Source organism: Juglans regia, chromosome 9 (assembly GCF_001411555.2).
Source record: "Juglans regia cultivar Chandler chromosome 9, Walnut 2.0, whole genome shotgun sequence".
Classification (NCBI taxonomy): domain Eukaryota; kingdom Viridiplantae; phylum Streptophyta; class Magnoliopsida; order Fagales; family Juglandaceae; genus Juglans; species Juglans regia.
The window spans coordinates 7,327,884-7,353,420 of NC_049909.1; the positions used below are offsets into that span (position 1 = coordinate 7,327,884).

Sequence of the window (25,537 nt, forward strand, 5' to 3'; positions counted from 1 at the left end):
AGCTACATGGTCCTACGACCAATAGGAGTCTTAAGAGAAATTCTAGGCTCATGGGGAAGAAACGCAACTAACTAAGATAGGGCTAACCGAGTGATGAGGCAGGCAAATGGCAAGCCAGTTCATACTTTGTGGGAATTAAAGGCCTCAAGCAAGACCTGACAAAGATGACTCCCTAGATCAATGGAGACATCATTGATCAATGCATACATAAGAGTAGCGCGGTCAAGACCCACATCACTTTGATGACCAATAGGATACAGATTTGTAAGGACAATCCTACTGAGAATGAGATATTCAGGTGAAAATCTTACAGTTAGAAGTGGTGACTTACCATCCCAACTAGTAGGTGTACCAAACAAACATTGAGAATTGACTAGCTGACTAGGAGGAGATGTCCATGTATAGAGATACACTGGATTGGACACAGGCGGGGCGTTTAGCAGGGCTACTATCATGTCCAGAGTCACCCAGAAGAGCATGTTCCGAAGAGTAACCTCGAAAGAGCCATCATCAGAGATGGCATGAATATTGGAGTAAAACTCCCGAACCAACTCCATAGAAGGAGTGGGATGACCATTGGTCAAGGCCTGCCACTGAAGAGACTCAAAAATACGTAGAATAAAAGTCTCAGTAAGGTCACCGACGGAGACTTCACGCTCTACAATAGGAGAACGGTGAGAGAAGTTCTGAGTATAAAGCTCTCATGCCTAAGCATTGTGGAAATGTGCTTGAGCGGAGGTAGGAGGATTTTGGCGTGGATAAACACATCGAGACATGACTTTGGCTATGGACAGAATTAGTGACCGTTAGACAAGGCTAAAGGTATTGAAGATCCGATGTATGCATGTCCAAAATGCCCAATGCATGACCCAATGCACAAGCCTAATGTAAACCAATGTTTACCAATGCCCATGCACAATGTACTTTGCCAAACTTGGGTTTAAAAAAAACACTTCAAGACCCAACAACAACAACAAAAATTTAGCACCTTTTTGGCATTTCATCGAGCACTTCAATGCCAAACCCAACACAATGCCAAGGTTGACCCTCCCATAACACTATCTAACTTCAAACACAATTCAATTTCATGACAAACACCATCCCAACACTAGGATAGACATGAAATGAGCATGGGAACAATGTTATGCCAATGCATGATGAAAATGAGAAACCAAACATCGTTGAGGCATTTCACCGAGCACTTGGAGTGCATCCAAGCAAAATCCAAGTTCAAAACTCCATGGGAGTTTGATGAACCTCCTAAATACAAACACAATAGCCCCAATCACAAACACATGGGTTCCAACAAAACAACAAACACCCCAACAAAAAAATCTCCATTTCGAAATCCAAAACAAAATCCCCAATCACTGAAATACATGCTTATGGAAATGCATGATAGAAATGGAAAATAAAAACCAAAAATGATTGAGAAGAAGTGAACAAAAGACTTACCGTGACTAAAAAGGAATTTCTTGAGAGAAATCGAGTGAAAAGTGAACGCAGATAGAAGAAGGAAGTATCACGCGAGGAGGGAAGAGGAAACAGCACAGAGAATGAAAGGGTCTGAAAGAAAAAAAAATGACGCGGGGCTTTTTAAGACGTTTTCGCTCGAGCGGAATTTAAGTTTCACTCGAAGTTTCGCTCGAGCGGAAGCCCAAAATTTTCAAACCCTAGTTTAATTTTTCATTATGATTCAAGCATTAATGAAGTCAATTTTCAAACCATAAATACATATCAAATGTAGAAGAGCATCATATTCTCATAAAACACGCAGGTAATGAAAACAAAGTACATAAGTAATAAAGACATGTGTGTTTAACAAGGTCCTTTCTTAATCAAGAAATTTCAACCGAGAAGTGTGAGCGGGGTTGGGCTGTACAAGAAACCATAAATACTTGGGAAGCTCTCCCAAGATACAGAAAGTCAAACCTAATGCTGCTAGAACTTGGATGCTTCTGTTTGATTACCTGTATCAATATCAAGATACCTGTTTTCCCTTTCTTTTTTTTTCTTTTTTTTTTTTTTTATAATCTCATCTCTTTTTCTTTTCAATGATATACAAGATTTTTGCACAAGGGAACACTAATGAGATTGTCTAGCCCATGGTCAATTTTGTGTGTAAGTAGAGTTTCCTAACACTTTTGATTGCCTCCCCAAAACTCACAGTGGTGAAACGTCGATTGACCGAGCTGAGAGTGAAGTGTATGATGTTAGTCACAAATTACAAAAGATACCAATATTCCAAACCTTTGTAAACCATAGGTATATGATACAATTCTCAAAAGACACATGCACCTAGATGTTTAGAATTGACATCACTAACACTCTTTATCACATTCATGTGCAAAACATTATGCATGATTTTTTAGAAACACACACAACAATATACGAAGACAACATTATGCATAAATTGAACACACACAATATGCTTTCAACAGAAATGAAGTAAAACTACACAAGACCTAAACATATGTAAAATGCATGAATGCATGACCATCAGTCTGTACCATGTCTGGTCTGCTCCTCCCCCTTTCTCATCCACACTTGTCTCACTTTTGGATGATTCACCTTATCAACCTTCTGGCTAGTAGTCAATTTGTCTAACCTTCACATTGATCATCTCATTTTGTTTGGTCAAGAGCATGACTTGGCTCCACGACTTCTGATGCCCTTTTCTTGAGTAGGGCTTTTCAATTCTCTTAGGATGACCCCTAAACTCAAAATAGTTTGGTTTAATGTGACCAATCTTGCCACAATTATGATAGATGTGGTTTTACTTGTATACTTTTTGTCTCATGGAGGGTGAGACGTACCTAAGAGCATTCAAGAACTTCTTACTCTTTTTAGAAGGATAAGCAGTCCTACTTTTAGAGAATGCAGAAGCATGCACAGATTGATTTTTTAACTTGAAGCAATCTGGTCTAACATGACCAACCTTCCCACAGTGATGACATATAGGGCTTGTGTTGCAAGCTCCTTGTCTCTTGGGAGGTGAAACAAACTTTTGAACATGTAGGGTTTTCTTACCCTTTTTTAAAGGTTGTGCTTTGCCATTCTAATTCGATGCAAGAACAAACATAATTTTTCCTACATCTTTACAAGAGGTTTTTGAAGTTGAAGACACATCAGATTTCTCTTCAACATATCCTATACCTCTTGTCACCAAAGGACTTTCCTGAGTTTAGGATTTTGTCAAGCTTTTGATTTCCAGTAGAAAAGTTTTTCAGTTTATCATTTAACAAAATCAACTCACTTTCTTGCATTTTTACTTTATCCTTGAGTGACACATTCCTCTTTTGCAACTGATCGGTTAGACAAATGGCTTCATTCAATTTACCTTAGAGATCTTTCTTTTCTCGTTTGCAGATATTTATATTCTCAGTATGTGCGTTTTTGAGTTTCCTCAATTTTACACATTCCTTGTACAACTTCTCATAGATTTCCTGCAACTCATCTTCATCCCCAGATTTACTTTCAGATATACTCTCATTTTTAGATGTCGATTCACTTCTGTGACTTTGGTCACCAACAGAATAAGTGAATGCCATGTAGTTGAGATTTTTCTTTGGAGAGGGACTCTCTGAAGAGTCACTTGTCTCAGAACCATTATCACTCAAGGAAGCACCCTTTGCTTTCCCTTTGGCCTTTTTGTAAATTGCACACTCAAGGCGACCGTGCCCAAATCCATGACATTCATGACACTATATATCATATTATACCTTGTGTTTGGTAGCTCTAGTGTATTTCTTAGAGGTCCTTTCCTTGTTTCCTGAACTGGAATTTCTATTGACTTTCTCAAACTTTTTCTTCTTATGTCCCCAGTTCTTTCTATTTCTAGACACAAACATCTTCCTGAATTTTTTAGCATAAAAAGCTACTTCTTTGTCACTCATAGCCAACTCATCGGATGACTCATCGATTGTGTTGAGGGCTATGGACTTATTTTTCTTATCCATGGGAAGAGTATATTCATAGGTTTGTTGAGAGCCCACCATCTCTTCAATCCTCATATTGTCCAGATTTTTGCTCTCTTCAATGGCAGTGACTTTGGGACGGAATCTCTCAGGAAGAGATCTGAGAACTTTTCTCGCAGTTCTATTTTTTGGAGTTTGTCCCCTAAATTAAAATGAGAGTTGACAATGTCATTCAGTTTTGCATAAAAAACATCAAATGTGTCATCATCCTTCATTTTGAGTTCTTCAAAGTTGGTAGTCAACATTTGAAGCTTAGAGTTCTTCATAGCCTTGGTACCTTCATGAGTAATTTCAAGAATGTCCCATGCCTCTTTGCAAATTTCACACATTGAGATTTGCTTGAACTCCTCTTGGGACACGACCATGAAAATCGCATTCAGGCCTTTACTATTCCAATTACACTCGTTGACTTCAACCTTGGAGTAATTTTTCACATTTTTGGGAATCTCAGCTTCTTCAGCAACTGTAACAGGTTGTTTCCATCCTCTTATCATGGAAACCCATACTCGTTCATCTATGGATTTCAGAAAAGCTCTCATTCGAACTTTCCAATAGGCATAATTGCTACCATCAAAATATGGTGGCGATGTGAGTGATTGAGACCTATCCATTATAACCACTATAGTAGGATCACACTCAGGAACTAAATCCTAGCGGAGTGAACCCACTCTGATATCAATTGAAAAGGCAGTGGTTATATCCAATACAACACCTAAAGGGGGGTGTGTGACGCCCCCAAATTCCGCTTGGGATCGGACGGACATTTGAAGCGTCAAGACATGCAACACAAGGTTACCTGCCCCTGTTCATGACATATAAGATGCAATATTCCTAACATGCATCTAGCATTATACAATATTCGTAGCGGATGATTTTTTTTCTTCAGCAATACTATGCACCAAACCGAAATATCTCAAATACTTAAAACATACTTCATACATAAAGACGTACTAAACAACTGAGATCACAATAATAGTCCATATGATTGTGATCAAAAGAGTGCTGGAGATTGAACTCCACAAATACAAGTAGTAACCTGAGGTAACTACTGTACTACCATCTACGTCGCACCATCGCTTAGTTGATCGTTTCCAATTGGTCGATTCTCGATTCTCCTTCAGATCTTGTAATAAGATCTACCATTCGGGGGGAATGGTAGTTGGGACTACCACAGTGAGATTTGATTACAAATCTCAGTAAGTTAACAGGAAACTTCCACACAGGTTAATGATGCATGCATGGCAGTAAAAGCATGAATGCATAATCAAATCATAAGTAATCATAGCATAACTTGACATACAATATAACATAATTGGCATAACTTAAATTGAAACTGAAGCTTAGCATGAACGTAACTTGAAACATAACATGGACTTGAAACATAGCATGAACGTGAACTTCAAACATAACATGGACTTGAAACATAACATGAACGTGAACATGTATAATTTGAACATGAACTTGAACATAACTTGAACCTGAGCATGACATAATATAAATGTGAACTTGGAACATAACGTGAACGTGAACATAACATAACATGAACTTAAAACATATTCATGTCTCATGGGATTACAATGATTGCGTGAACGTAAACTTGAACATAACATAACGTGAAATATGACTTGAACTTGGAATCTTATTCAATAGACTTAATCATTAAAGTGACCATATGGGTGCTACACAGGTCCCCTTGAGCCATGTGTCCCTGCCGATTACAGCATCACATCACAGGTTTCTATACCAGCTGTGAGTGCGTTAATACGTACTCCACAGTTGTTGTGGCCCCACGTATTCTAACTGTCACAATTGCTGTGTCTCACGTAGTGTATGCTCCACAGTTGTTATGGCCCCATACTTCATGCTCCACAGTTGTTGTGGCCCCATGACTTATTTATTTGTGCCACACTTGCTGTGGACACACGAAATATAATGTGTGGCACCATCGGCGTTAGTGCCTGGAGCACTCCGGTGACCAGCTAATTAGGCCCCATTCGCAACCTGTTGACTGTACTTCGTCAACCCAGGAAATTTCACACCTATTTAGACACTCCAGTGTGAACAAAGGAGTTCCACTAAGATATTATCCCATCCTAGCTCTTAGGGTCGTGATTGACATGAATAACTTAACTGGCATACATGACATTTCGTAACGTGACGTAACATGAACTAAGACAACAGACATGACATACTTCGAGACATAAATGTAACAGACAACATTTCATAACATGGCATACATGTAACATGCAACATTTCGTAACATGACATACCATATAACAGAAATACATGTAACAGATGGCATACTTAACTTAACAAGATATGCTCGCAATGTATAGCAATACGTGACAAAATATCTTGTGTAACAAATGAATAATTCATGACAGAATAAATTATCTGTAACAGATAAACATGTAATGACTTGACATGACACATATGATAACATGCATACATACACTTTAGTTCTCTTACTTATCACTCATACACATTAAACTGATAGTAAGTTAAAAGCTAACTTACCTCGATCTTCGCGATTCGGGACAAAAATCAAGTGCGATCACGAGAAACTAAAAGTAGTGATTTCTAAAAATTAGAACTTAATCACTAACGATTAGGAATATGGAGAAATATCAACTTAGAGTAAAATTACCATTTTACCCTCTTCATGTGGGAAAATGACCATTTTACCCCTAACATAAGGATTTTGCATCCTAACTCCAAAAATCACCAAAATTTACATGCCTTATGTAAATTTTGTCCTAAACTCAAATATTAATTCAGAAAAATTTAAAACTAAATACAACCATTAAAACTCTATAGGACCGAAACTTACAAGGCTATTTCCTTTGATTTTGTTGTAATTCTTTCAAATTTCAAAACTCATGATTAAAGCAAAATTTTTCTTCTACTATACTCATAACATATTCCTAAGAATAATCATGTTTTGAATCATGAACAAAAGTCATCAAAATCACTAAAACCATACTTGAACTTTTTGGTTTTTCTTCTAAGCTCAAAACAGAATTTTGTTTCTAACTTGTTTTGATCAATCTCTTGATCCATGACTTATAAAGAAGTGATCTTCAAACCAAAGCATCACATGGTTTAAAAAGGTGTCCTAAAACAGATCCAAGCTTCAAACTCAAGATCACATGGTTAAACATCATCCAAAACATAAATTTAGCCAAGAACATCATCACTTTGGCCTAACCAAATATCTCAACGCATAAAATTTCATATCTTCGAAACTAACATCACATATCTTCAAAATAACATTCTAAAATGTATATAAGAGGCTTAGGAGCTTCCAATAAAATAATCAAAGCCATTGGAATAAGATTAAACCATAAAAGATTTAAATTTTCTCAAAACAGAAATTATTTTTCCTCTTCCTGTTTCTAAGTTTCTAGATCTAATAAAATATTTCTCCAAAACTTTTAATCATGCAACAAATCCTCAACCAATAATCATATACACATGTTAACAGTACTCCATAAAACTTTCGGACCAAGATATATTCATTAGCTTGGTCAAAAACTCCAAGAAATAACACACTGTCCAGTTTATCGCCCAGAATGACCTTTATGGGGTCTAAATGACTTTTTACCGATCAAATGATATCTAAATGGAACTAATAAGGTATCCAAGTAAACTATACTCGAAAAGAAAGAACTTTCATGAAGAAAGCTTTGCGAGAAAATACTTACAAAAGCTTCGAAACAGGCGTTCAAAAGAGGTAAGAAACACTGTCCGAGAGTGTCTTTTTTGTTCTATGGAGGAACAGTGTAAAGGAGAGTTGCTTTTCATGGGAAGTGGACTGGAGAGCCTCTTACACAAGTTATGGAAAGTGATAGGACTGAAGGCAAGGTTGAGTGTTGGCCTTTTCTTCTCATAAAAATCAGTCCAAGATCTTTTCTCAAGGTGGAGTGTAAGAGGGAATGAGTGAGGTGGCCCTTTAGCTTTGTATTTCAAGAACCTTCTAGGCCCTTCTTGTACAGATCTGGCCAGCCAAGTGGGGGTACAAAACTTAGCCATGAAGCAATGCTAATGGTGACCAATTTCGTGGGCCTTAATGGGCCTAAACCGAATGGACCTAAATTTTGGGGTTTAAAGAGGGTTTGGGTTGCTATCAAGCCCAAATCTAATATCACTTGGCCCAATCTATTTTTCAAGGTTAACAGGGTTGGATAATGATGTTCTAACACAAATTTGAAGGATTAATAGCATGTGGAAGTGATTTAATCAAGTGATTAAACACAATGCTAAAAATCGGATTAGAAAGGGTTTGAAGGCCAACTTTAGGATTTGGGAAAACCGTTTAGAGTTCCAGTTTCAACCATGCTTTCGGGCTTTTAATTGAACTTCCACCATTTAGGGTTTTACTAGGATGGAAACCCTCTTTGATCTAGCACAATTTGGTTGAGCAAATGAAACAAAGTTTTGCTTAAGTGGCATGATTTCACAGCTTGATTCCTTCAAATCCATCAAATGCTCCTCATGGTGCCAAGTGTCTAATATTATTCACTAAGTGTGGCTAAGATCTTGCCAAGTGTCCAAATAAAACTTCTCTAATCTAATTTGGACATTCCACACAGTGATTTTGAAACACTGCAATTGGTGCGCTTACCGAAATTACTATTCACTCTGAAAAAGTGAATCATAAACTTAACACTAAAAATTCCTAAATATTCATATTAACCTACCGTGAAAATATTTTACCAAAATTCAACCTCGAAGTGCCCCTAAAAATAAATTCACAATTTCCTACAGACGTTTCGTCCGAAATTATGAAAATAGGCTATTGCACTATAAAATCCTAAATAATCCACTGAGTCTAATGGCGTAGACCATAATGCATTCTGAGACTTCTAACCACCTCAAATAAATAAAACTCATATTTCTAGCACCATAATGAGTGATAACACTGACTATGTTAACAGACTAAAACCTATGCGATTGGTTGATTTGTAAAAACTTACGGAGTTTTTACGAAATTCCTAAAGTCAATAGAAATTCCACCAATGAATTTCTAGCGGGCTATTACAGGGTGAATAGGTGCAGTTCGAATTTTCTGGTCTAATAAAATATATTGACAAGTAAGCAATTAAAAGATGAAACAAATCACACAAATAATCAATACAGAGATTTGGTCATGAAGTGGAAACTCATTTGAAGAATGTCTTCAAATTCTAAAACCACTCCAGGTGTAAGACACCACCTAAAATCTACTATAGAAAAAGTTTGTTACAACCAATATAGAGACACTCACAAAACCTTTGTAGTTCCTAAACTTGGCTCACAACATCACGACTGACCCACTCGATCTCTACACGTATGTAGTGTCGGAACTCCTACCTTTTTATAGCATCCCACGAGAACCTCTCGATCTGTACAGCAACAACAGCTCGGAAACCTTCCAGCCAATGGACTCAAATAAAGTTTGATCTTGAGTGTGGTGTGGTGTGGTGGAGATATGTTTTTCCAAGAGAGATTCAACAATGTGGGGAAAGTTTCACTCAATCGCTCTTGGAAGCAACTAGGGTTTTTGCTCTGTTTCTCCACCCCAAAGAATAGAAATAAGTTATTCTATATATAGTCCCTGTTGATCACGACGCTCAAACCCTGAATTTTAAGTTGTCTTGAACATTAACTTGAGCAAAGTGTCGAACGCACATCGAGTGAACCTCTCTGGATGGGTTCTGCTCGAGCACCACTTCGAGCACACATCGAGCGAACCTCTCTAAAAGAGTTATGCTCGAGTCTCACGTCGAGCGTACATCGAGGTAACCTCTCTAAAAGGTTCCGTTCAAGTGCTGAGTTGAGCGCAAATAGAGCGAACCTCTCTGGAAGGTTCCGCTCGAGTGCCACGTCGAGCGTACATCGAGTGAACCTCTCTGGAAGGTTCCGTTCGAGCGCTGAGTCGAGGGCACATAGAGCGAACCTCTCTGGAAGGTTCCGCTCGAGCACCAGTCGAGTTGTGTTGAGCACACTTCAATCCTTTTCATGTTACACCGCTTTACACAATTTTACACAGGTTTTCACAAGAAAATACCAACCAACTAATTTTTTCCACAACAAATGCATTCACCAAGCCATCAATTTTGTACTGGGGCTTAAGAACAACAACCACATATAGGAAAATGTTTAACCTAATCAAGTCCTAATACTTGTCATACTTAGTTTGCATACTCATTGTCATTTCTGGCAACCTAATTTCGTCACTCTTGCACATTTCATCCAATTGTTCTTTTACCTGACATACATGCTGACAAAATTCATTGGATGTAACGTACAAAAAACTGAAAAGGGAGTTGTGAACTCGTAGAAAGGCCTTCAAATTTCTACAAAAATCTCAACCTTAACCCAATCATCACTATTAGGCTTGGCCAATGCCCCTCATCATCAAAATGGTTGACTTATTGTATGTCCTCCTCACCCAATAATTTAAAGGCCTTTTTAAACTCTTGGGTTGTCTCCAACTTCAAGAAGGTTCAGTCCCTTGTTGTAGAAACATCAATACACAAGCCCTTCTTGTATTTAATACCCACAACCCTTACAACAAGTTTAAATTTATCAAGCCTAGCCAATGAGGATCTCACAAAGCTCACCACAATTCTAAATTTTGCAACCAAATCGTGCACATCTTTCAAACCGTTGGTCACAACAAGATTTAGAATATGTGTAGCACATTTCACTTGTAAACACTCACCACTCATGATTGTCCTATTGTCCTCTCTAATCTTATTGTTAAGATAACCCAAAGCGGTATCGTTGGTAAAGGCATTGTCAACTAATATTGACACAACCCGCTACAACCCCTACTCATCTATTGTGGCCTCCAAGGCCTTCACAAGGGTCTCACCCTTGTGATTGGCAATTTGGGTGAACTTGAGAATGTTTTGTTTAATTGTCAATAACAATCTACAAAATGTATTGTCTAAGACATAATTAAAATTTTCCACCAATGTCCCTGTATTGGTCATGAGACAAACTTTTTGACCCCTCAATTGGTTTGTGTAAGGTGAAGGGTTTCACGGTGGCAAAGGAATTCTATTCATTCAAGAAAAGTATGTCCTTCTCAAGAAGACAATTTAAAGACAACCTTAATTGTTGTGCAGTGGTTAGTTTAGCCTCTTTTTTTGCTTAACATTTCGATCAAAGCAAGAAAACTTTCTTGATTTGCATTCACCTCAGGGTCAAATTCTTCTTGATGTATGTTGGACAATTGATGTGATCACTCTATTAGACTTATAAGTCTCTGGGTAGAGGTGGATGAGGCTTTGAATGATGTCTAGAGCTCTGCTGCACAAGCTTCTCTAGTCTCGACTGCTCAGCTTGAATCCCCTCTCATAAAATTCTAATAAGTCGTCATTACCCCTTTCATAGTCTCCAGTTGTGTTTGCTAAACACTCTTCATGTGGTAGAGTTGGCCAAGCCATGCCTACACCATCGAGCACGTCCATGATCTTTCTACGCTACCTCTCAAAGATGGGTACCCATTACTAATATGCCTCCACAACTTGACGATGTTCAACTCCTTCTCTATGATGGTGTTCAAAATCTAGTCTCTGGCTATACCTTTAGGCTCAAATTAACAATGGAATGCTCGAGTTACATGTAGCCTATCTTTTTCTCACCATTTCAATTAAAATATAAAGCCAGTTAATAGAATAATAACATTATTTCTAACTACCAACAATATGTCCATGATACATGCATAAAAGTGGGTGCAAATTGCTCAAAATATCATTTTTAAAGGTTTTGTATAAGGATTTGCAGTGATACAACTCTAAACCCAATATCCTAGAACAATTGAGGATATCTAGCTCTAATCTTGTCTCCCTTTTCCAGGTGGCTTCTATGAGATTTTGATTTTGCCATAGTACTTTAACCAATAGGGCCTTCTATGTCCTTAGCTCCTATTCCTTTTACTCTAATATTTGCATTAAAGCCTTTTCATAAGACATTCGATGTAGTATAAAACGATAGGTGATAGGTCTTGCTTTCTCTATTGTCTTATGAGGTCCCACATAGTAGAACTTAGCTTGCCTTTCTTTTGAAGCGTGTTACACTCATCACGGGGAACACCTTGGGATCGATCCAATCACCTATATCAAATGATAGGCCGCTCAAACGGTTATCTACACAACTCTTTTGCCAGCTTTATGTAGTTGCCATATGTTCTTTGGTCTTATCAGATGTCACCCCCAACTTCATCTCAATACAATGGGAATATATACCTTATCTCATACAAAAGTTCATATGTTGTCAAATAATTGTTGTTGTAGGCAAAGTCGATCAACGGCAAATGGTCTATCCAACTTCTTTCGAATTCAAGCTCTCTTGCTCTCAACATATTCTCTAGTATATGTGGGATATGCTTTGATTGATCATATGCCTAAGGATGATAGCCACTAGTAAACTTCAAATTGGCCAGCACAACCAACAGTATACTTTTTCAAAATAAGGAGGTACACCTTGCATCCTTGTCGGATACAATTGCTTTTGGCACTAGTTATCCTAGCATTCGTCGTGCACTATCAATTAATCACTGGCCCTATCTTACTTGGATTGACTCATACCCCATATTTGAAAATCACGAGTCTAAGTATCTTTACTTCTTCTAACCAAAACTTGCACTTACTAAACTTTGCACACTTCTTGTGCTCCCTTAACTTATCGAGAACATATCTAAGATTATCCATATGTGCTTCATTGTCTTTAGAGAAAATTAACATCTTCAATTAACACTACCATAATGCAGCCAAGAATTGCTTGAAGGCTATTAATTAAATCCATAGATGTTGATGGCGTATTGGCTAAACCAAATTAGGGTATCACCAAATATTTGTAATGCAAATACCTTGTTCAAAATGCGGTCATAGCTGGTACGCTTTGTTCCTTGATCATAAGTTGATGGTACCTAGACCAAAGATCAATCTTGGAGAACATCATGGCTCCTTGCAATTGGCTAGACAAGTCATCTATTCTCGGTTATTTATTATTGATTGTTATCTCGGTTAACTCTCCATAGTCTGTGTACATACGAAATAAACCATATTTCTTCTTCACCAACTTCACTGATGCTTTTTAGGGTGTTACACTTGGACAGACAAACAACATCGCTCCGACCAAGCCGATTGGGTTGATGGTATGTCGTCCAGGCTTGTTGCCTGAAGTTTATCTTATCTATCCTAACTTAATTTTCTCTAACTCTGCTCTATTCCCAGCTCATATAAGGCTTCATTCCCACAAAAAAGTTTTAAAATCTAACAAATAGAGACAACCCAAGTTTAGACAATTATAAATCAAGACCTTAAGCACAAAAAATTTTCAAAATTCAAATCAACTTCCAAATAAAACACACTACTTTGCAGGAAAATTCTAGAACTCATTTCTTTGGAAAAAACTCTTTCAAGGCAAACTATTTTGTCCCTACATATTGCCATTCAAATGACAAATGATTGTTCGAATGTTATGTTTAAATATTTTTCTTTTTGGGATAAATTTTAAAAGTTCATCTCAAAAAATAAATTTTATGGAAGAAAACCAATCCTCCCCGAAAACTCATATTTACTGTAGTGGAGCCACCGGCCAACTATACCTTGTCGTGGCAAACCTCAATCAACATAGCTAAGTTCAGTTGTTGTAATGGAGCTACTAGCTATCAGTATCTTGTTTGAGTTTTTGGGTTGTTTGTTTGAGATTTTCCACATGCATGAGTTTTTGGACAGAATGCACATGAGTTGCTATATGGGTTAATAGATAGACCAAAAATAAATAGAAAATGAATTGTTGTGGCACCAAGTTACATAAGGTTTTGATAATAAAATCAAACCTCACCATGCATGCATATCCATGCATGTTTGAAAACTCCTTTTAATTAGTTGTGTGAAATCTTATCTCATGCAAAACTTTGAGTTGCTATCGTGCAAAATGACATTTATATAAACCTACCCAACATATGCTCAGCACATATTCAATGAAAACCAAGTCAAAGATGTATAAGCTTGACAATCACCAACCATATGTTATTAAATTCAACATTCATTCAAGAAAAATCTACTCCTACATATATTACTTATTATCAAATCCAACATAATGAAAACCATATCAATCAAAAGTGTAAGCTAATTAATAGAACTCCAACACAATATGGATCAAAATGCATACATGAAATAGGGTGCGAGAAACGCAATTAACATTTAGAGATTCGATATGAAAAAGAATTATAAAAAAGTTCAAGGATGTTGGATAGATTATGTGGCGCCCTAGACTCCCATGTGTGACTTGGTAGAAGTCGTAATACCGGGATGATGACCACATGGATCACGCACCCCATCGCCAAGTGCTCAGAGTGTGCGCAACATGCAATAAGTGTGCAGTTATAATAATTGTAGCAAAAAAAATGAAAGAGGCATTCATACTAAGTACCAGAAAAATTTAATATAGCACAACAACAAATGTCCTCCAAGAGGATTATACAGTCATCCGACAGGTAAATAAATAAAAGAAGAAAAACATGACATGAGGGAAGCAAACCCCATATCACCAAAGCAACCATAACATCCACAAGTCAAGCCTCCAGCGGAGCCGGTCCCTCAGGCTCATATTCATCCTCTGCATAGGTGGAAACACCACATTGAGATTATGAAATCTCAGAAACTAAGCAACCAAACAATATCCAAAAGATTAAAACATTTAATTCAACCAACACGCCCACATCCATACAATGAAACATAGATGAACAATTCCACCCTTTTTTTTTTCCAAAAAGACACATTTAATTACTCACACCAAAAACCCTATTGGCCCAAATTTAACCATTTATTTTATTAAGCATGTGCCATGGTTTCCCCTATGAACCATTCGCACAACCTGGCTCTCATCTTCACACCACGGGTAACGTCTGTTCATGTGACTTCGTAATGAGCAACGACCAAGCATCCTCTAGCCCCACCAGCAAAGGGCCAAGAAGTTGGCACGAGAACGTTATCGTCTCATCCGAGCCCATTGTCGCCCGGCAACAACTTAGGAGACATCACATCAATTTATTACACTTCCGAGTGACCAGAGAAGCTCCACCGAGATAATGCCCCATCTCGACTTGGGGTCGTGATACGCACATACCCACACATTATAACCAGCACATATGGACCCAAAATCTAATTCATACAACATGGCATTACACAGCACATTTATATAAACAATTTGAATAGTAATAACATAAAATGCACAGATGCATGATAAGGAGTATATTGGATGACATGGTAGATTACTCAACAGACATATACAAAAACCACAAAAATCTCAATCATCCAGTTTCACAATCACAACTACATGTGTTTTCCCATCGTCTGTTTCTAGCCCAAGGCCCAAACCAACCTCACCTACAGTTTAATTTTCCCACCACTCCACTAGGCCCACAGCCCAGCTCAACCAACCAGACTGCAGAAAAGTGTTATTGTAAAATATTATTTTAATCTTAAAGAGGTCGCATAAGGAGATTACTTACAATGTGGTCGGGCCAATTTCTGGAAGATCGCTTGTAAGGTCAATGAGTCTTGTGTAACGTCAAGGGTGCGCATCACGAGTTGTCACCAAAAGTGGCTGCGTAATGGCGGACAACGGCTGCACGAGGGGGGAGTAGCGGCCAAATGTAGATTTCTGCAAAGGGAGCTTCGAACCTAAGTGTAAGTGGGTGGAGGAGGGGTTTTGCTATGGCTGAGCACGGCGGCGATTGGGAGGAAATTTCTCTAAAGCCATGGGAAGGGAAACTTAAGGGTGGGGAACACGATGAGACCGTGATTGAGAGGAGGGGATGTGATTTTTGGTGTGATTTCAGAGGGGAGAAGCTTGGACTATTTATAGCCCAAGTTGAGGGGCTCGGTCATCGTAGCACCAGCTGTGACTGGTGGGCTTGGGCGATGCGGGATCTTCACAAGCCCACTGCGTGGCACTCCGAAGCTGCCATGAAAGATAGAAAGGCTCGATTGTAGGGGAGAAAGTGGGAGACAACAACGCATGGCTCACAGGCAGGAGAAAAAAGGAACAGTGGTGCAGGCCAGAGTAGAGAGGTGTCGTTGCGTTGGACGCGTGGTACGATGAAAAGGAGACAACACACAGTGAAAATGGAAATGCCAAGGGACATGGGGAAAGTCATGGAAGCTCGGAGTGATATGAATGGACGCGATGGCAGATGAAGAGGAAGAAGAAGCTCTGCGTGGAAATGATTTGATTGGAGAAGGTGGGTGGCATCACTAGTTCGGTAGCAGGAAGAAGAAGAAGTGGGCGTGGGGCAGAGGGAGATTGCGATGAAGCCCTAAGGGCTGAGCCAAAATGGCATTGTTCTAGCATGGGGTTGGGCTCCTCTTCACTTCGCACGAGCTATGCAACTCACACACACTCGGCCCAAACAGAAACCCAAATACACTCAACCACACAACCCACCAATCTAAGGCCCATCCAAAAAAGACATGAAAATAAAATTAAAAGGCACATAAAAAAAATACACAACAACCTAAGCCAAACAAAGTAAAATAATTAAAACCAAAATAATAATAAATTGAAATAAAACAGCCAATAATAATAACAAGTGAAATAATTAAGAACACAAGAAATTAGGGATCTCACAGATTACAAGTTGTGGGCTAGTGGATGGGGATTTTGGGTTTTAAGTGATGTTTTACTCGATTTGGATTTTTTTGGCTTTAAAGCTAAATATAATTTTTCTTTTAAAAATGGATTTTGTTTTTTAATCTCTCGCTAATAATTGAGCTAATCAGATGAAAGCCAAGGGTGGTGAGGGATTTTCATGGTCATGTGGTTGTTAGAAGTGAAGGTTTGTCTCGGAAACAAGAGTAACAAGGGAGAGAGTACGTATGATATGACAATTGTGAACTAGTGGGCGATGATGGGTCGAGTGAGATGTAGCTTTGGTGGAGTACTAACTAGAAAGGAGTAAAGGGGGCAAAACATTTAGGTCTCGTTTGGATGTTGAGCTGAATTGAGTTCTTTATGAATAGTAGTGAGTTGAGATGGTGGATTGAGTTTTGTGGGGCCTACTTAAGATGAGTTTAGATGTGTTTGGATGTTAAGATGAGTTTAGATCTATTTATGAGAAGTTGAAAAAGGTTGTGTGTCTCAAGTGTAAAGAGGTGTTGAGTTAAAAAAAGGTTGTGGGTCTCATGTGTAGAAAAGTTTTGAGTTAAGATGAGTTTAGTGATATGAGAGTTTGGTGTTTGGATGTTAGACTCAGCTTAAAATTAGACTGAACTAAGTTGATATTCGGTTCAGTCTAAGTTCCAAAAGAGTCCTTAGGCTACATTTGGAACATGGAAGCAGCTAAGCTCATCTGAGTTGAGTTCAAATTTAAGTCTAGCCCAACATACAAACACACAACTCTCAAATCACTAGATATCACTCAACTCAAGATCACCTCTTTACACTCAGGACCCGCAACCTTTTTCAATTTTCCATAAATACATGTAAACTCATATTAACATCCAAACATATCTAAACTTATCATAGGTGGGTCTCGCAAAACTCACTTCACCATCTTTTCAACTCACTATTACTCATAAAGAACTCAACTCATCTTAGTTAAGCTCAACATCCAAACGCAACCATCACTAAAACAGAAATTAGTTTTTGTGACGGTTTGTAAATTGCAACAGTACCCAAACCGTCACAAAATAATTTTCTGTGACAGTTTGCTGAAACCTTCACTGAAGGTAGATGAGAAATTACATTACGTTCGAACGTATATATATTCACGTTAGAACGTGCCCTAGACATTTGAACGTGGAGGTTATTTACGTGCGAACGTGAAATTTTTTGGTTCCAACATTCGAACGTTATTGATTCTCACGTGCGAACGTTAATTGATTTAATATCAAAGTTTGATATTTCAAATTAGAAAAGATTGAGAATTGAAATGCAGTGATTTAATATTAAAGTTGTATAAGCTAACATTAAAAAAGATTGAGAATTAAAATTCAAAAACAGTAGATATATTAAATAATATTATCTCCCATCTATGCATAGATGGGAGCACAATCACATCTAAAATTTGAAATTTGTCAAACATGAACGTATTTGAATTAAAGTAAGAAATAATAGCTTGATTGTGCCTAGTCGACAATTATATTAATGTAGTTTAGTAACCACAGCGATGTCATTTTCCCTCGAGCTCTCAATGAATAAAAGTCCTTCCAACTATTAGACTGTATTAGACTGTTCAATATTAAAAAGAAATATATACTTTATATGGATTTTACAATACTTACTGAATTTTCAGATAGTATGAACTTCACCTAAATATTTAACATTGTTTCTATCTTTCTCTGCATTGGACTATCCAATTTGATCAAAGAACTGAAGATAATTGGAATTCGATATCAACTTGAAAACGAACACGTGAGAGATCAATTACTACCATTGCAAGAGATCTTATACACAGAATCTTTCGTGACCAGCAAATTTTTTGTGAACTTTCGTATCCTTTCCGAGAAATCAGTTAGATTCTATTCAATTTCGGTATTCCTACGTACGTACGTAGCCGGTGTCCTAGCTAGTAATTAAATAAAAGAGGGAGTAATAATGATAATAATAATGACGACTATTGTAATAATTATAGGTAAAACAATAATTAAATTGCATTAGTTCACGAATAGGACTCTTCAACTTGTGCTTATGGATCCATTAATGAATAGTGCTGAAGCCACCAAATGTTATGGCAGCTGGTACAGTAGTCTGTATATTCGCCGGCCGGACTTTCTACATGCCACTACAAGAAAAAATGTCTTTTGTGACTAATTTATTACAACCAATTTTAATTACAAATAGTCATTTCGCTGTAATTAATAATACACGGCCTTCATTCGCATTGGCAACACATTTACTTGGATACAGAAACGATTTTATCTCATCTCATCTTATTACTATAATTTTCTTAAGTTTTCATACAAAATATAATAAACAATTTAATTTTTTCAAATCTCAAAAAAATAATAATATTAAAAAATAATATGCTAACAATATTTTATTCAACTTTCAACTAAAACCTCCAATATTTTATTTGGAGCCAACTCTTGTTCTTTTGCCCACGTTGAGTATCCTGGAAGATACGATGTGAAACCCTAATCAACATCAATATTTAAGACTTGGTTTGTTTTCAAGACTAAAATCCAAAATTTTGAAAACTTTAAAAACCTCACATCTCATCATTATAACTTTTCGTAAATTTATACACAAAATAAAATAAACAATTTAAATTTTTCAAATCTCAAAATAAAAATAATATTAAAAAATATATTATAACAATATTTTATTCAATATTTTAATTTTAATCTCAACTCTTCTTATCTCTAAAAAATAAACGAGTTAATCAATCTGAGCTTCTTGGTTGGTATACGCATTCATTAGGGTTCATAACCAACTGGGGTCCCTTCTAAAGTTCTGATCCACACAGCACACACAAAATTGTTAGTTAGGGTCCGTTAGATATAGAGAGATGAGAAAACTATCTCACTTTATTTCATCTCATTTTATCTAATTTTAAATAATAATCTTATTACTATTTATAAACCATCTCAACTCATCTTATCATCTTACTATCGAAACAGACCCTTAGTCACCGGAGTGGATAACCCTAACTTTTTAAATGATGTTTTTCGAGTTTGAAGAAGATGAAAATTAGATAATTATTTCTAACATATAGTATATTATTTAGTTATATATACTTTATATAATTTACAGTTTCTTTCTGCTTGCGCTAGAATACATATTTTCTTCTACAAGCTCAAGGCCGAAACCGCAAAAGCAACTACTAAACCTAGTTAGGCTGAACTTGATTGTTTAAAAGTACCCTGGATTATCCTCTAATGACATATTGTTAATTAGGTCGACATCTTGACCTTGAGTTGCGCCATCCTCAAAGAGCCACTTCTCCAGAAACGTAAGAGGGACTTGAGTCTCCAAATCTGCCTTGCTTTCGTCTTGGACGAGGTTCATTTCTGGGGTCAAATTTGCAGTCTCGTCCACAGACACGGATTGAGAGACATCAGAGGTGGGGGAATTGAAGCTCAGCAACGAGTCAAAAGCATCTGGTGTTGTGGCACCTTCGGTACTAGGACTGGAACCATTTGCAATTACGAGGTTGTTAGAGGAATTCTGGGTGTTTTGTGAGTTGTTTTTCTGAACTGATTTTGGGGAATTTTTGTTCCAGTTCTCGAGCAATCGGGCTATGTTTTCGGCGTTGGATGCATATATGGATGCTTGATATGGTCTAGTGTACGGATGATAGCCATCGAAGGGATTGGATTCAGGTAATTGGCTTGGTTTGTCAAGAGACAAAGCCTCGCAAAGGGCTCTCTTGGCCATGTGGATGTCTGTTTGGAGCCTTCTCTCCCACTGACCTTTGGATATTGGCTGTGAGGCTGAGAACCCATCTTGGTTATGGTCATCGAGACCCGTGTGAAGCTTTTTGAGCTTCTTCTTTAAATGGGTATTCCAATAATTTTTAATATCATTGTCTGTCCTTTGGGGAAGATAGGATGCTATGGCTGCCCATCTGCAAACATTAGAAAAGTTTTCATATATATTTCCCTTAATTCCATCTCAAGAAAAACTAACAAATAACCGAACATATATGTATGTGTGTATATATATATATATATATATACAATAGTACTGGATCAGTCTTCCCTTTAAAATTTTGAAATCTAGAAGCTTGAAAAATCATTACCAAATGTGGAAACATGCATGACCTCCGCTTTATCTCATCTAGCGAGAGAGAGAGAGAGAGAGATATTTCATAAAGAGGGATTTTACCTATTACCCAAAAGAGCTTGGAGGTGGATTATCATCTTCTCTTCATGATCAGTAAAGTTTCCACGCTTAATACCGGGTCGGAGATAGTTAGTCCATCTAAGTCTGCAGCTCTTACTACATCTGAGCAAACCTGTGAAACCCCAAATTAATATACAAAAGAGAGTCTGAATCGTCATTTTACTGTGAAGAAAAAGAAAGGGAGTACTGGAGAGAGGAAAGCAAAGGAGATGCAGGATATTAATTACATCCCTTTAATGATCAAACCGACCCAACCAAAAAAAAGTCACAGATAGAATAGGAGGAAGAAATACCAAGCAGAAGAAGCTTTAAATAGGAAAAAAGTAATAAATTCCGAGAGTAGAAAATTTACCAGTATTCGTGGGAACTGATCTCCAATTCCCTGGTCCATGTTCTTGAATGTAAGAGACCAGGATGATGTCTTCCTCCGGTGTCCATGGCCCTTTCTTTACACCAACCTTGTCACAGCATGGTGGCCTCCCCATCTCTCTCTTTCTCTCTCTCTGAATGATTCTCAGCAATGGTCTTCGTTATGATCTATGAAGTCTCTTTCTAATATGAGATGTAGAGACAAGCGTCCAACTTATAGGGTTTGCCTTTGTCTAATATTGTGCATCCCTTTATTTATAGGCCTAAAGAACTGTTAATTCCCTGATAAGAGGTAGAAGGGTTTGCAACAAAAGAGTCAAAATGGACAGCGAAGTGCATTTACTCGCTTCTTACAAAAAAGTCAGCTCTGTCTCTCTCTCTCCGCCTCGCATTCATTTAAAGGGTGCTGCATGCGGTGGCCCCGAATAAAACTCTTATAATTATCTTCTTATAATGGAGGCCGACTGCTTTTAGGAAAACTTGTTTTGCCTTGGCATAAATGAATTTCTCAGGGAATTGAACTTCGATCCTCGATATGTGTGCACATATATCCATACGTGGCTCTTTTAAACTTTTCTTCATCATGTGTTCTTTTAAACTTACCGTGACCAACCGACAAAAAAACCCTAAGTCTATTGTAATTAAACCACAAATATAAATTAAGACTACAAGTTTAGGACTTCTAACAAATTGAACCTTGAACAAGATATTCTTTGGCAAAGTCAGGGAAAGGCCGACTGCTAATAAAAAATTATCAGTATGTGATCCAATAGGTTGACTATCCAGGAGAGAATTTCAGGTTATATACGGCCGACATGCATCTCCACTTATTCTTCTTCCGAATTCTTAGTTAGGGAAGCAATAACTTATAGTTGGAGATTTAGAATCTGATGGTTATGATTGCAGCTTGCAGGAAAATAAGATCAAATCTCGTAGGAGTCGTGGGATATTGGGATAGGGTAAAGTACCTGAGAAATTTGTAGTCTATTGCTTAGGTTCCTTTGATAAGATGACGCGTATATATATTTGGATTGTATTCAAAACTTCAGCAACACGTTTATATATAGTTGGATTGTATTCAACTTAATTATGAGCCTCATCATGTATCAGTCCTAGAAAACTGATGTAATGAAGGATTAATGATCAAGGAGTTGTATGCATATATGGTGTGATGTGTGATAATCTATGGTAGCACAATAGATTATTCTTACTCCTAACTACAGAAAACAAATAAAAAAAAAATGTTGGGAGGGAGGTTTTTACGTATAAAGAGAATAGGATAAGGAAATTGGAGTGAGGGGAAAGGTTTATAAAATTCAAAATTTGTGTTTTTCTACATCTACCAACCAACGTATAATTTTTATCTATTATATTATAGAGTAATGCTATATATCTGCACACTTTCATCCCACTTTCATTTTACTATATAAGATATAGCACATTTATCACCATTGGATAATTAAAAATCATCCATTAATGATGATAATTCATGTGCCACCTTGTTAAGATATAAAATAATAAAATCTACCTCTTCCCATCAACTTAAGCTTTTGGGACAAGTGGTGATTTCACATGGTATCAGAGCAGAGGTCCTGAGTTCGAACCCCGACTCTACACTCTACCCCATTTAATTAAATATTCCACTTGTTGGGCCTACTCATTGAGGGGAAGTCTGGCCCACAAGTGAGGGGGAGTGTTAAGATATAAAATGATAAAATTTACCTCTTCCCATCAGCTTAAGTTTTTAGGACAAGTGGTGATTTCACACACCTCATAGTAAGATGATAGTATATATGGTGTATAGCACTTTCCTATATTTTATTCTTTTTAACCGCTTTCTTGCTCTTTTCTACTATTATGAGTGCAATATATTAACTTTTTTTCTGAAGAGAGAAATTATGAGTTTTTAATTCATGAGATGTTACAACCATGATGTGTGTTGTTACAACTCTCAACACCTAGTAATGATTCTTGATTTCTTGTTACATGCATGGATCTAAAAAACACGACTAAGCCGGTTGATAATGCTCTGACGATTAAGTTAGGTTTTTAAGAAAAATGTAATAAATTGTGTATAGTAAAACCTAAGTCCAAAATCCTTTATCTTATTAAAAATTCTATGTGCAATCACTTTTGCACTCCATTAATATATGTGATTGGCTGCATCAATTTTTTTTAATATAAAATAATTTTTTATTAGTGGAATGGACAAGAAGTATACAAAAATGATTGTATGTAGCAGAACTATCCTTATTGACAGTGCAATTTATATTTATGGGATAAGTTCACCCATGAATATAAAATCCTAAGTCTGACACTAGGACCATCTCTTGGACGATGGCTCTTCAATGCTATATTTGTCACCTTAAAAATTAAACTGGTATTTATTAATCCAACAAAAACCCACACCAAAAGCTACAATAGTGCAAATAAAAAAGAAAATAAAATTTGGAAATAAGGTTGCAGTCTCAATTTTCCTTGTCTAATCACATATTGCCAATTAAGGAAAGGATCGTTGACTCTAGTTTGCAAGAGTTAAGGACCATGTTAATGTGCTTAACGTAGTGGGGCATCAAGCATGAGAGGTTTCACCCCTATAGATTGTTGCGGGGAGTTCAATGAGAAGTTCACTTTCTTTGATTCAGGTAGAAGAGTATGTTGACTCTTGTTTTCAAGTAAAGTAGTACGATAGATGGCTACAAACAATTAGATCGATCGGCATACATATTTATGCCATTCAAGGCATACAAGAAACTATTTTAGTGATTGGGGCTAACTTGTTGGGGGATATAGGGTATGGGTGGTGAGGTTTCCAAGATCTAATTAGGATGATCAATCAATCAAGTTTTTGCACACAGTGTTATTTGCTCAAAGATGTGGGAGTGCATGAGTTGTGAGGCTCAATTACTTGTCCAATTTGATTGTTGGCCAAAGGCCAATGAGTCGTGTTGCAACTAGAGTAGGTCGATTCTATCTTCTTATCTTCAGGGAAGGTAATATTATCGATAGATAGGTACAAAGAGTTAGACCGATTGAGATTATTCTAACATTTGGGGTATACAAGAAACTCTTTCAACACTTGTGGTTGTGGTGATGAAGTTTTTGAGACATGACAGGGCATGAGTTGTTATTTGGTTGATGACATGACAGGGCATGAGTTGTGACGCTCATTTGCCTATTAGATGAGTGCACTACTAGGTTGGCATTGTGGGTAGAAGGCTTAAGAGTCTTTTGGTAGGGCACATGAATCCCTAGGATGGCCAAAAAAATTATATTTGCATTTCTCCAACCTATAGGAGAAAATTCAATAAAAATGAAATGAAAATACTATGGATAAGGAATGCGGAGGAAAGACAAAGGGAAGAAGGGATCCGCGTTGGTAGGCATATGATGGGAGGGGAGATCATGTCAGTAAGATTATTTGGGGAGAGATTGGAGAGAGTCAAGAAAAAATGATATTATTCTTCACATATAATTACTTTGTATTTGTAGTCTTGTTTATTCAAATAAAGAAATATATATCTATGCAAAAGTACTACTCATTTTCACATTTGTGACAAATTATTTGAGACGATAATGACTATTTGCGACAAAAACATATTCATTTTGGCAAGAAATAATCATTTTCGTTAGAAATAACTGATCACAAATAAGTAGTTTTCTTGTTGCATCTATGATATATAGGGTGTATAAAATTTAATTTCAAGTTCCAATAGGGCTACACTTTAGCTTAAGAAATTATCCACTCTTTCTTCCCATCTAGTAGTTTTGTTGAACTTAGGATGATTTAAAATCTACTAATTGATTTTTTTGTTGTATATGTTTTTGTCATTTTTCATGATTTACAATACTTGTAGAATTTTTTGCTTTTCTTATCTTTTTATTTTTTATTTTTTATCTTTTTCATTAAAATGAATTGGTTGCTAGCACTAATTGATAATTATTATTTGACTCCAAGTTTAGACCTAAAGGGGTGATATCACTCATATGTACTTTCACTAAGCATAGACTCATATGGAAGAAGTACAAATTAAAGATTATACAACACAATCTCCACAATAATAAAAACATAGTCTCTATGAACACAAGATTTCATTGAAACAATTGAAATCTCTTGAAGAACTCCTTAAAGGTAAAACTAGTACATGGCAACCAACCAAAAAATTTAATCCGCTAAAACAATTAAGTTGGACAAACAGCTACAATTACAATAATTTTTAAAGAAAATTTGTTTCATACCGAACAAGCAACAAACTTGCCTCCTAGCACAACAACTATAGGACCCATGGGCAGTTAGCTATCCGGGCTTGTTCTTTTAAAAATTCTGATTGCTTCTTTAAAAA

At 36.9% G+C, this 25,537-nt stretch overlaps 2 protein-coding genes across 3 annotated transcripts in view; both read right to left on the reverse strand.

The window, feature by feature from the left end:
• Positions 1 to 25,537, reverse strand: part of LOC109001242 (F-box/kelch-repeat protein At1g74510-like) — a 945,981-nt gene that overhangs the window by 194,753 nt on the left and 725,691 nt on the right. The window lies entirely within an intron of this gene.
• LOC109001239 (myb-related protein 306-like) lies at positions 19,799 to 21,427 on the reverse strand. The gene is made up of 3 exons (XM_018978438.2): positions 21,178 to 21,427; positions 20,808 to 20,937; positions 19,799 to 20,547 (listed from the first exon to the last, which is right to left on the reverse strand). The coding sequence occupies exons 1-3, from the start codon at positions 21,308 to 21,310 to the stop codon at positions 19,833 to 19,835; spliced, it is 978 nt and encodes a 325-aa protein (XP_018833983.1). The 5' UTR covers positions 21,311 to 21,427; the 3' UTR covers positions 19,799 to 19,832.

Bases quoted from the DNA above. Each gene is read 5' to 3' on its own strand.
- LOC109001239 (XM_018978438.2), bottom strand. From the start codon at position 21,310: ATGGGGAGGCCACCATGCTGTGACAAGGTTGGTGTAAAGAAAGGGCCA. The intron at 20,938-21,177 runs GTAAATTTTCTA...GGGGTTTCACAG, and splicing joins ATCAGTTCCCACGAATACTG to GTTTGCTCAGATGTAGTAAG. The intron at 20,548-20,807 runs GTAAAATCCCTC...TAATGTTTGCAG, and splicing joins CAAGCTCTTTTGGGTAATAG to ATGGGCAGCCATAGCATCCT.